This window comes from Dicentrarchus labrax, unplaced genomic scaffold (genome assembly GCF_905237075.1).
Source record: "Dicentrarchus labrax unplaced genomic scaffold, dlabrax2021, whole genome shotgun sequence".
In the NCBI taxonomy this organism is placed as follows: Eukaryota; Metazoa; Chordata; class Actinopteri; family Moronidae; genus Dicentrarchus; species Dicentrarchus labrax.
This window is the reverse complement of record NW_026136704.1, coordinates 14,619,099-14,631,737: the sequence shown is the minus strand read 5'-3', so window position 1 is coordinate 14,631,737 and position 12,639 is coordinate 14,619,099. Positions and strand designations below refer to the sequence as shown.

Sequence of the window (12,639 nt, the reverse complement as noted above, 5' to 3'; positions counted from 1 at the left end):
CTGACACAAAAACAGCCTGAAATTCATATTATACTGTTAATGATTCCTCAGCCGAAAATTTGGATTTGGTTCACTCATTACTCGGGTTGTATGCTGCAGTACACACAATTTCACATTTTACTTCAAACACCTTAGCTCAACCTAGGTCACTTAACTAATGTTTATCAGAGAGAAAAAAAAAAGATGAATGTGAAATCTTTAGTTAATCACTTTTGCGAAGTGATCCTAGATTGACAACACTGTTAGCATGCCATACATACTTGTAATATTTAGTTTAAACATATATGATTGCCTTTTTTTTAAACAAAGTTGTTTGGTGCACTTGCAGGACATGAATGAGGTGGCTAATTTCAAGAAAGGCTCAAATAAGGGCTGTGCTGATAACAAACTCAACTATCCTCCCTACACTCCAAGTAAGACACCTTTTTGTTTTCTATGTTCTGAGTCATAGTCATACTAGATACTTTTTGTTTTTGAAGTTGAAGTTATGATATCTACACTATCTTTGCTCCTTTAGAGACATGGTTGTGCCTCAAAACTTTGTCATCCTAGCATAGTTAGTTTGCCCTTGCTTACAAAACTGTTATGAGAACCAAGCACTAAAGTTACCATACTACAAAGAAATAGAGGATGTCATAGGCCTGCAGCTTGTAGCCCAAATGCTGTGCACTAGTTGATAAATTTGCCACAATAGCTCATAAAGTAAGTTCAGGTCCAGAGGAAAACTCATCTAGAATAGTGGGTCCCTGGCGAGGAATTTTGAAAATGACTCTTCTGCCATGTCTTTTATTCCAACTGTGTTCCAGACAGGATGATCATAACTGGAAAAGGCATGCTCCCCTGATGCCACCTTTTTATTGCACTCCTCCTTAGTCATCCTCTTCCTCCATTGCTCTTTCTGTCTCTTATTTCCTCATTGTTCCCACTTCCTATTGCAGTATATATCAATGTCTCTCTCGTTCTTTCTGTCCCCTTCTTCCTCTTTTTTTTTCTCACCTTCCCTCATTACATCCTGCATTTTGTATTCATCTCATACTTCCTGCAACCTTACGGCTCATCTCTTCACCTCTTTCATCTTCTCTACCCCCAGAGATTCTGGACGAGGTGATGTACAGTAAGACTCTGTGTATGGATGCCAAGCAGGCCTGGGGGAACCACTATGATGTCCACAGTCTTTATGGCTACTCTATGGTGCTGGCGACTGAAAAGTGAGTGCATACACGATCAATGACAGAAGGAGTTTGGCCAGCTTGTACTATGAAGGCCAACTTGCTGCCACCTCTTCAGAGCAATGGGGCATTTGCAGACCCAAAATGTGATGTCAAAACATTGTAATACACAAAATCTTTAAAATCAAGTGTTGCAGAATGAGAAATGGCCCTGTGCAACGGACAAATCTGTCACTTGAGTACAGAGACTTATGCCCTCCGCTAAATCACAGCTTGCGACTCTTGCAGACCATTTGCAAGTTTGATCCCATGTGATAAGTGCAGAAATATGTTTTAATGAGCCCGGCTCCCAGGGTGAGTAAATGAATTTCTCGTCTGGGTCTGGCACTGAAACAGTTCAGGGGTCCATTACTTACACAAACCTACAGAGAGTCATCAATGTGAGTATAGGATATAATCATTGAGATATGGAATTTGATGAAGCATTAATAAGGTTTAAGTTTATTTAACCTGTATTATCCTTTATTTATTGATATTTAGGCAGATACTCTCACTAGTTGAGTGCACACGTTATCCTGAACAATAATGCCACGTGCATCGTGCATGCAGGGGTCACATTGGTTTTTGTACCCTATATTCAAGTTATGCTAATGGTTGTAAAGCCCATTAAGTTATGTAAAATATATTTCATAAAGTTTGCCTTGCCTCTGCAACTGTGCTTGGGTACCACACAAATGATACAATTGATGATATTGTGATGAGTGAGGTGGCTCCGAAATGTATGTCGCTAATCTCTGTTTCCATCACAAGATCACAAACAAGCAAAGAGCAATTTGAAAAGAGTGTAACAAAAAATGCTCACCAGAGCACATCAGATTCATCCATCCTATCAAAATAATATAGACAGGAGAGTCAGATTAGCACATCTGTGGAAGCCTGGCACACAAGGAAGTGCTGCACAAAAACACAAACCACTCAAATGTCACAGAGGTATGAGGGCGACAGTCACATTTATCTTACAGTAATTCCTAAAGTCTCAAAGCCCTCAGCTAGTCATTTCACACAAGGCTAAAGTTGGCGTCAGTTGCAGAATTGTAATATGCACTAATGGTGATGGTATGGGAAATTGCATCAATTAGAAAGCAGCACACACCTGCACTGATGGGTTTCCGGCTGATGGAAAACAACACCCCATAAAACTAGACAAATGCAATGCACACCCCTACATGCAGATATATATGATATGCTGAGGTTAAACGTCTAAAAGTAGTTAAGATGGTGCCTGAATTGTCAAAATATTGATAACATTCAACTTTCAGTAATAAGTTCTATAACTCACGTCAGCATTACAAGGGTTCCTTCACCTTTTCTCACTTATTGGGAAATTCTGCAGCAATTTTATGCTGATTCATCACTGCCATAAGCTTTCAAATGTACCTCAGATACCAATAAAAATCGATGCATTTGAATAAAATGCTACTGTAACCTTTCAGGTGTTACTTTCTTCCTGAATGTAGCCTCAGCAGTCTAAATCATCAGACCCTAAATTTTTTGGGGCCATCTGTTTCTCCTGTTGTAGCAATTAAATTACCATTTCCCAAGGTATGATGAATATCTGTTACTGAAGCCCAACTGTTCAACCGTAGACAAAATTGTACAGTATAACTAAGCAAACACAGGGTGAACACATATCCACGACCAGTGTTGGGCTAGTTACCCCAAAAAATTTGATTTATTACTCATTACTATTTTTAAAAGTAATATAATTACTTATTAGTCTCTGCCAACTGAAATGTATTAGTAATTAGTTACACTACTAGTAACTGGGGAAAGTAATATCATTTCAGTTTGCACAACGGAAAAACATATTTACCTATGCACCTGAGACCATGAAATACAGGCCATCTGAAGTCAACTTGCTGACTCACTCCTAGCTCATCTTTCTTTTGTCTCCTTTCTCACTCTCTCTTTCATTTTCTTCCCCTGTCCACTAATTAAAATGTATTATTGGCAGGAGACACATTTTGTAAACATCATCAGGGTTTTGTATTGTCATGGAAATCAATGCTGCTTCGATTTCCCTTATCAAACAAAATAATAATGTACAATGGGGAAGGAAAAGTACTACCAGTTCTGGCTTTGTCCCCATGTCTATATCTTGCGCTTCTCTGTGAGCATGTATGTGTTTGTGCATGTGTTTTTGATATCTGTTTCTCCCTTGCGTTTTCTCTATGTCCCAATGTCCTTTTTATCCTAATGACCTCTCTTTCTCTCTCTCTCTCTCTTTCTCTCTCTGTCTCTCTCCCTGCTTCTCTCCTTATTGCGTCCTCTCCATCCCACAGAGCTCTGCAGCGAGTGTTTGGAGGAAACCGTACCCTGATGTTGACCCGCTCCTCCTTCCCAGGTGTGGGAAAATATTCTGGTCACTGGCTGGGGGACAATGCAGCCAACTGGAACGACATAAAATGGGCCATCCCTGGCATGCTAGAGTTTGGGCTCTTTGGGGTTCCCTATGTGAGTAGCAAACCTTCACAGAAGGGCAAATACTGTTTTCACTGTGCCTAATGTAAGTGAGTTTGACAGAATATGTATTCTACCTGGTATGTACGACAGGGCTTAACATGAGTGCAAGGAGTAATCTTTTCAGTTTTTCACTGGAGCATCAGATTCTAACATCAAATTCAGTGTTAACCTTTTAATTTTGATCCAATTTCAAGCCTCACCTTTGTGTTGTAGCACTGTCACCTTTGTCATAGCATACTTGCAGAAGAAATGATTGTGTTTTGTTAGATTACAATTGTGCATTAATTTAGGAAAAAGAAAAAGAAAAATCCAGGCACCCAAGACCTTTATGCAGTCTGGTTAATTTTTTATCAAATATCCATTTACATAGGCACATTTTACCTGAGTCTCCGATTTCCCTCAGATAGCATTAATGAAAGAGACATAAATTGAATTAGCTATGTGGAAGGCTTGTATCATACAAAAAAAGACCTTGTAAGAAATCTTAGAAAGTTAGCTTATTATGTGGTTCAGTTTAGTTAACATGTAGTTCTGGCATTAAGAAATTCCTCTTTTGCCTTTCTTAAAAGAGGATTCAGCTGCTAATTGAGATCTATGTTCAGGCGTGGGTATAAAGACAGAGGGGCAGGCAAGAAAAAGTGTGTCTGGAATGAGATCCATTAAAATGTCTGGAAGAACACTGGTTCTCTTTGCAAGAACACTAGTCAGTACCCCAAGTGCACGTTGTACTTGCATGTGTGTATCTGCAGTGCACAGAGTCCAAACAGCAGTAAGAAAATAACAGGGAGTCAAATGCACATGCAAACACACACACACACACACCCCTCCAGCTGTGCACGTCAGGTGGTCTTATAGATGCCAACTACGTCCTGGTGGGACTGTGTCAAGCTGATTTTAGGTTCTTCTGCACACACACACACACACACACACACACACACATATGCTGAGACCAACAAACAGAGAGAGACAGAGAGGGAGACAGCAGGAGAAATGGGATTTGGATCGACCCCCCCATTGAGTTTGTTGTAAAATGTGGCCAGTTGTAAACAATAGAAAGCAAGCAGTCTCTGTGGACTGGCCTTTGACTGAAGTCGCTTTCTTGGACTCCATTGTGCAATTAATGTAAATAAAGATCACTTCCCACATCTACTGCCTGCCAGTAAATCTTGACTGAATTGAACGGACATCAAGAAAGACATTTTAAAAGACAAATATGTGGCCAGCTATCACATCGCTGCCACTTTTTTTTTACGACTACATAAGATTTGTTGACCTCAGGTTCAGTTGTTTTCTTTCCCGACGGTGCCTGGATTGACATTTATAATATACATAGAGCTACTTCTATTTCACATTTCAACGTACAATTTTCAACTGGAATCCATAGCATCCCCTTTTCTCTGACTTTGTCAAACAGCACGCCAACTGTAGGATTCCAATACAATGAATTTAACATTTACAGTAATAGAAATATACTGTATGTTCCGTCTAAATGTCAAGCTGTCATCCCCTCATGCAATTCAGATCGGAGCTGACATCTGTGGATTCTTTGACGACTCCAGTGAAGAGTTATGTCGTCGCTGGATGCAGGTGGGAGCTTTCTATCCCTTCAGCCGGAACCACAACGCTCAGGGCTACAAGGTACTGTAAAGGCACTTTGTTCTACAACTCTTATATTAGACTGTCAGTTTTAGATTTATGTATCACACAGCCATTGTTTGGTCTAAAGTGCTGCAGGGTATACTTTTCATTTCATAACATTGTATAGGAGCTATGAACTCCAAATGGTTAAAAATAGAAACTTCTTTCAGTATCCATGGAGATTGTCATCATACTGTTTTAGAAAATGGGAGCAGTGGGACCTCTGATTTGGGGTTTAAAACTGGGAATGTTAGCTGCTGAAAATCATTATAGCGGCATTGGGTATTGGAAATCTGAGCCTGAAGTAAAAGGTAGCTCAGAAGCTCAAACACTTTAGTAAAAGATAATGTCAATGCTAAATTATACACAGCCGACATATTGTAATTTAAGCTTCAGTGGCCCCCATAGGCATCAAACCCTTAACTGACCTTTGAATGGGTAGTTTTATCTCTCTTGACTTATACACAGCTTCAACTCCAGCTGTGATATCTGCGTACATGTATTTCCTAGTGCTTGGATTTGCCTGAGATGTTGGGTGACAAATTGTGTGATGATGAAAAAAAAAGTGCCCCCAAAGTGTAATTCACAAAGCCCTTCTGCTAGACCTGTCAAGCTTTCCAGACTCACACAGCACCATTCAAATTCATTTTCAAAACAATGGGTCCTTGATTTCAGACATAGGCAAACAAAAGCAGCTTTCTCATTTCTAGATGGCGACTGTTGATTGTGTCGGCTGAAAAGATGAACTGTCGTGAAGGGGATCAGTTGCAGTGACGTTAGCTCATGAGTTGGTTGAATTGTGTCTCTTACATGATATGCTAAATGACTGAGGCTAAAACTAACAGGTACGATGTCTTAAATGTCATCACTCCCAGCTGATGATCAACGTAGAACAGGTGGACATAAAGAAGAAACAGCATTGTTCTATTTTGGGGGTTTAAGAGAGGGTAAAACAAACAAAAAACAAATAAAACATCACAACTCATTATGTATGTAGTATGGCTCCCTAGCACCATGCACACTGCTTTATAAAGCAGATCAATATCAAGTTTAACAGGCCTGCCTTGCCTTGTTACGGTTGCTAAGCTTTGATTGGACAATTGCTGTTCAGGGGAGGGGTTTAGCGATTCATTAGTTAAGGCTAGGTACTTAAAAACCTTTTGGAGGCCAGAATAGACCAGATTCACAATAACAACAAAACTGGTCTAATAATAATTAGAGCTATAATTAAGATATGGTGAAATTTATGTTTATCTTTAACAAGCACTCTATAAATGTCAATGTCACATAACACAGGAAGCCCCCGCTGAGCCTACTAAAGTGTTTATATTGACGTTGCATACTGAGCTATAATGGCAGATGAACACAAATACCGAGAGAAAAGTCAGTCTTTAGTGTTGAATAGCCTGAAAATTGATGCTCTCCCAACATTCTCCATGTGACATTTTCATGCTCATCACTGCTGTAAAAATAGCACAGCATTGAGGTAGGGAACAGGGCCGGTTGACTAAGAAATCATGTGTGTTGCATGGAGGAAGTTGAGGGGGGGACATGATGATGATGAATTTGAAGTACGATTTCCACTAAATGAGACAGCTAATGTGTGACCTTTGCTATGCCCTAATCATGGCTCTCATCACACGGCCATGCAGGCCAATCCAAACACACGCATACACACACACACACCTACACACACAGACACACACACAGACACAGTTCTCATCACACTCTCAGAGGAGCCGAGGGCATAAATGATTAGCCAGATGAGAGGAGCATGGCCTGTTAGCAGCTAATCACCCTCTCACTCTCCACTATCATAGAAATTAAATCATACTTCTCTGTTTCTTTCTCACACACTTTTTCCCTCTTTATGTCTTTCTCTCAAGTTCTCTTTTGCTCATTTTCTTTGCAGACTCTGCCTTTAGATTAGTCCTATGTAATGTTCAGTTCCATTTTTAATCATTATAAATATGTTTAATATCCACTTTTTCAATATTACTTTTTCTACCTCCCTTGTTTTTCCCTTCCCTTGCCTCCTCCCTTACACATTCCTTAACTCTCACTCCATTTCCCTCATTCAAACAACTTTTCTCTTTCTTCCCCCTATCTCTTTCTCTTTTTTTCCCCTATGGATAAAAGAACAATCTTTAGTTTTTCTCTTCTCTCTCGTTCATCAACCCCATCCGTTTAATCCATCTTTCTGTCTTCAGCCCCAGGATCCAGCTGTGTTTGGCCCTGACTCAACACTGGTGGCGAGCTCTAAACATTACCTGAGGATACGTTACACACTTCTGCCTTACCTCTACACACTCTTCTACAAAGCACACACCACAGGGGAAACTGTTGTGCGCCCTGTCATGCACGAGTAAGTCATTCAAAATATTGTAAGTATGCTGTCAAGTCCTCAGTTCAGTCAGCAACACTCGCAAAGCATTTGAACATTTATATCAAATGGGTATACAATTAGATTTGGCATAAAATGTTGCTGTTTTAGCAACTCACTGCTCAGATTCTGTGTGCTAATCCAAAAAAACTAAATTATGCTCCCTGCTTGATAAGTATTAGGATGGATCGCATTAAAACCCCAAAACAACATGGCCACTTTGAGCCACCATCCTGAATCTATGCGACAAGCAAGCCAGGCCTCCCCTCTACTTTAATCAAAGCAAATGCAAGGGAAACACAGCTTCTGTCCTGGCATCTGAAGTGACCAGCTGACCACTGCGAGCAGCAGGTAGCAGAAGAAGAGTAGCAAACTGCTATTATTTACTCTTTTAAAAAGTTGTTCAAAACAATAATCATGACAGGTTGTCCTCGCTGTGTACCTGCATGAATATGATTGGATGTTTCTCGTCACACAGTTGTGAATTAGCCAATCATTTTAAACCATGTTGCAACAGCTGAAGCCAATCAGCCAATACAAGCACAGCTTCCATGCCCCTTCTGAACTTTAACTACTTATATAGCAGTTTTTGCACTTTGGAATACAGGATTATATTACTGCAGATTAATGAAAAACATTGTTTTCCTTATTGAATATACCAAGTTGGCTGGTGAAGCAATACATGCATGTGGAATATCATTATTTTATTTATGTATTAAAAGTTTTGCAGTGTTTTCCTTTTAGCTATCTGAACTCATTGGAGGCACTAGAGACAAATAAGCTCTTTTTTAAAATTGTCTCATTATGGAAACTATGTGAAATATGGTGATGATTTTATGAGCTGGGTCAACATTCCTGCATCTTAATTATAGGCTTAATGCTTTAGTGGAAAAGTGTGGCCCACAGTGTTTCCTTCAACTTTATTACATTTGAAAAAAAGAATGAATAAGGAATAATGAGGGTGGAAAAAGTGTTAATAGAACATTTAGCATACTAACATATGTATATTTCCCCAAAGTTAATGGAACTATGCAGCAAAGGATATGGTGATTTTTACGCAATGAATGTAGTCTAAAATATGTTGTTGTTAGCCAGAACATTATGAAAAATATGTCTAATTGATTCCATACTTTTCTTTGTCACTTCCCAGGTTCTACTCTGACAGTGCCACCTGGACAGTGGACCGCCAGTTCCTCTGGGGGAAACACTTGCTTATAACACCTGTATTGGACCCGGTCAGTCAACAACACAAAAAACATTGCAGAATACACAGGCATACATATATGAACATACGTTGGTCTTTCAAATACACATGCTCACTCAAAATGTACTTGCATATACTGCATCACCTCTAAACACACAAACTATCATATACAGTATATATAGAAACATACACTGAGAGATGTGTCTTGCAGATGATGCAAATGAGATGATCAGCTACTGACACACACACTCACTCACACACTCACAGACACACACACACACACACACACACACACACCCTGACCTCCACTGGGAAAACATGACATGGGATTTTCTTTGTTGCCCTCCCCTTCTCTCATCCCTCTTTTTTCTCTCTTTCATATCCTCCCTCTTTTCTCTCAGCTCTAATGAGAGCACTGACCTCATTACTAGCAGATTAGAAGTGTAGATAGTGTGTATGTGTGTGTTTGTGCATGTTTGTCACAGTGTGTGTGTGTGTGTGTGTGCGTGTGTGTGTGTGTGTGTGTGTGTGTGTGTGCGCCGGTGTGAACATACAAACGTGTGTGCCTGTATGTGCGTGCATACACAGCGATTGCGGTCATGTCAAAGTGGCCTGATTAATAAGCAATTTAGCATGGCCTCTTGTGAATTACAGAATAGTGGAAAGCGAATTGGATTCATAGTGGGGCCGGGGATAAAGTAACTTCAATAAGTGTGAAAAGTTTCTAATAAAAGAAGGAGGGGAGGGTTTAAGCTTGCAGTGCTGCAGGGTTCAAGCTGTCCTAGGGGTAGGGAAACGGAAGAGCCATAAGGTGACTATGCAGGTTGTTATTTTTGTGAATCATAAAGGCAAGCAAGGCAAACACAAACAGCAGTCAAAAGTGCACCTACTTTGGGTCTTTTTAAGGCTAGTAGTGTACTGTAGTACAACTGTAGTGCAATTAGAAACAGGATAGGATGAAAATAAATCCAATTTCAGTGGGTGTGTTTGGGGCTGGCATCAATTATGACCAACCTTTAAAGTGTGTGATCTCTGCATCAAAGTGCCCTGATAACTGATTAGAGAGAAATGTCTCTATTAATTCAAACTAAATGTTGAAAAAAAATTATGACCTTGCTTGTGATGGTGCAGACATGTCATGAGTGAATTTACAGTACAGTGAACTTCACTTCAACACTCATTTGGAGACTATTTGGGTGACACTGTAAGCAACTACAGGGACAGTTTCGTTACAGGGGGAGCATCTAATAGCCAGTCCCTGACAAGTGCAGAGGATGCATTCAGCCCTACAATTTTCACTTAATGCATCACAGCACATTTTGACAGGTCTATGTTTGAAACCAGTCATTCACACCACAGCCACATGTACAGTAGCCTATGCCGCTGGAATGAAAAATACAAGTTACTTTTTCTCTGCTTGAGGGAGTTGAAATTTAAAATCATGGCCAACATACCATCCACAGAGTTTGTAAATTCTGAGTAACACATGTTCAATTTGGGTCAAACCAAACCAGAGCAAAATACAGGAGATGCCCCATGCTGCTTGATCAATGCTGACAAGACCCCATACTGAACCTCCCCTCCCACTTCTGAATACTGAAGTTCATGAGAGACATAGAATTAGCAAACAGGTGCAAGTTAGCACAGCAAAACTCTGTTTCTGATAGAAATGCAAGAGAATAGCAGAATGTAGACAAGCCAATCACAATTGGCATTCTATTACCCATTGCCAACCAATTTAAAGGTGGTTTTGAGCAATTATTTACATGGAATGGTTCACACTTCAGTGTGATAATGTAACCTAAATCTACATGTGTAAATTTTTTAATAAGTTTCCAACTGTGAAACTCTATTTTCTTTTTTCATCCTCTCTCACATGTTATGTTAGAGCTATTTCCTGGTATGTCTGCAAGTAACATCAAATCTGCTGTAGAAAACTAACACACTGACATAAGCTTAAGAGGCATTTCGGACCTCTGCTCCACCACTTGAAAAGGACTCTTTCCAAGCTACAGATCCGATGTGGCTAAATATTCATCTTTTGTGGTGACAGGGTGCTGCTGAGCTGTGGTGCTGTGCTTTAAGCCAGGGTGAGGGCAGACATTAAGAACAGAGTGCCTACTATCTGTTACAGATGCATCAGGCTGTGAAGGGCCACATGAAGAGAGTGTCAGCGACTCGAGTGAGGTCACAGGCTGATCTTTAACAACCCTTCACATCCTACCTTCACTTTCCTTTTTCATTATTCTCATCTCTCTCTGTCTCTATCTATTTATTGCTCTGTCTGTCTGCCTGCCTCTCTCTTTCTCTAATGATGCTCTTGCTCTATCATTCAGATCAGCCAATGCTTTAACCTTGATCTCTGTGATAAACCGGGGAGATCTCCTGCACTCTCTCTCTCTCTCTCTCTCTCTCTCTCTCTCTCTGTCATCCCCTCTGGTCTTCATCCATGCTTTCACTCTCCCTCCTCTTGCCCATTACTCCCTTTTCTTTTTAGTTTACCCTTTCATCAAACGTTGGATCCCTTATCTCATCTGCATTCTCTTAATCAGCTGCTGTCAACTCGCCCTTGTGATCCCATTTCATTTCATTTCACCCCTCCCTCACCCCCCTATCCCCCCGTCTCTGCGTCTCTTTATGCCTCTCTCATCTACTTCAGCTACCATCTGATCAGTCTGCCAGTATGAATCGTTGGCCCACCTGATCAAATCTTACCTTATGGCTAACAGAACTTATGGGGATACAGGCCTCACGCCTTGTCCCGCTCAATCACAGTTAGCAGCCACGCTAAGTCCTGCAGTCCCTTCCCATTTGTCAGCAGACTGAGTGATAGGCGCCGCGAGCTAATCAGACACCAGAAAACGAGGTATAGGGGGAGCATCCATTTCCCCAGGCTGTCATCCCACAGGCCATACAGCGGTTGTGACAGGTGATCTGCCTCAAACTGCAAATGTGGGCCCTAAAGATGGCATTAAGTCATTTAATTTGTTTAGCAGGCCATTAAAGCAAAATGTCTCTACTCTTTATAGTGTTTCATATGCACTGTTTGGGTGTATTGCTTTTCAAAATGTATCTTATTTGCTTATGTGTAATTATCCTTTGCTCCTTGTTCTTTCAACTGCTTATTTTTTCTTTATCATCTCTCTTTCTTATTCCTAATAACAGGCCACAGAGAGAGAGAGAGAGAGAGAGAGAGAGAGAGAGAGAGAGAGAGAGAGAGAAAGGGAGCAAGATGTTGGTGCCATTGGTGGCTTTGACAGACGGCCTTGGCCTACACAGCTGACATAGTGTATTTCACAATTTGGTCTGTTATGAGGAGGACCTGTGGTTCTCTCTTTCTTTCGCTGTGCTCTCTGTGTTTATCTCTCTCTCTCCCTCTGTTCTGGCCTGTCAGAAAGAGCAGGGAAGTGACAATGCTATCAAAGGCTTGGTGCACTTCTATTGATTGTTCCTGTCTGTCCACCATCGTAAGCCATCAAAGGGTGTCACCTATCATTCGCTGCCTGATGCTGTCTTTTCCATCATCTGTTGCATCATAGCACTGTAGTCTGAAATGTCACAAGGGCTTTGTGGAAACTTTATATCAGATGATAGGTAGTTTTAAAATAAACCTCTTTGATGGAACCATTTTATCTTCTTCTTATTTATTATTAAGTCGCAGTGATTTATAGCAGCAAGACATATCCGTACTTTCTTTGTGGAGTATTGTAGCTTCTCTCTTC

General features: G+C 40.5%; 1 protein-coding gene across 2 annotated transcripts in view; it reads left to right on the top strand.

The window, feature by feature from the left end:
* The window catches only part of si (sucrase-isomaltase (alpha-glucosidase)), a 65,687-nt gene that overhangs the window by 17,208 nt on the left and 35,840 nt on the right, over nucleotides 1–12,639 (top strand). For both annotated transcript variants that reach the window (XM_051396823.1, XM_051396824.1), the window contains exons 14-19: nucleotides 329–413; nucleotides 1,091–1,208; nucleotides 3,512–3,683; nucleotides 5,214–5,330; nucleotides 7,541–7,695; nucleotides 8,864–8,948. In XM_051396823.1, coding sequence (XP_051252783.1) covers nucleotides 329–413; nucleotides 1,091–1,208; nucleotides 3,512–3,683; nucleotides 5,214–5,330; nucleotides 7,541–7,695; nucleotides 8,864–8,948 — 732 coding nt within the window. The remainder of the gene's footprint in view (nucleotides 1–328; nucleotides 414–1,090; nucleotides 1,209–3,511; nucleotides 3,684–5,213; nucleotides 5,331–7,540; nucleotides 7,696–8,863; nucleotides 8,949–12,639) is intronic.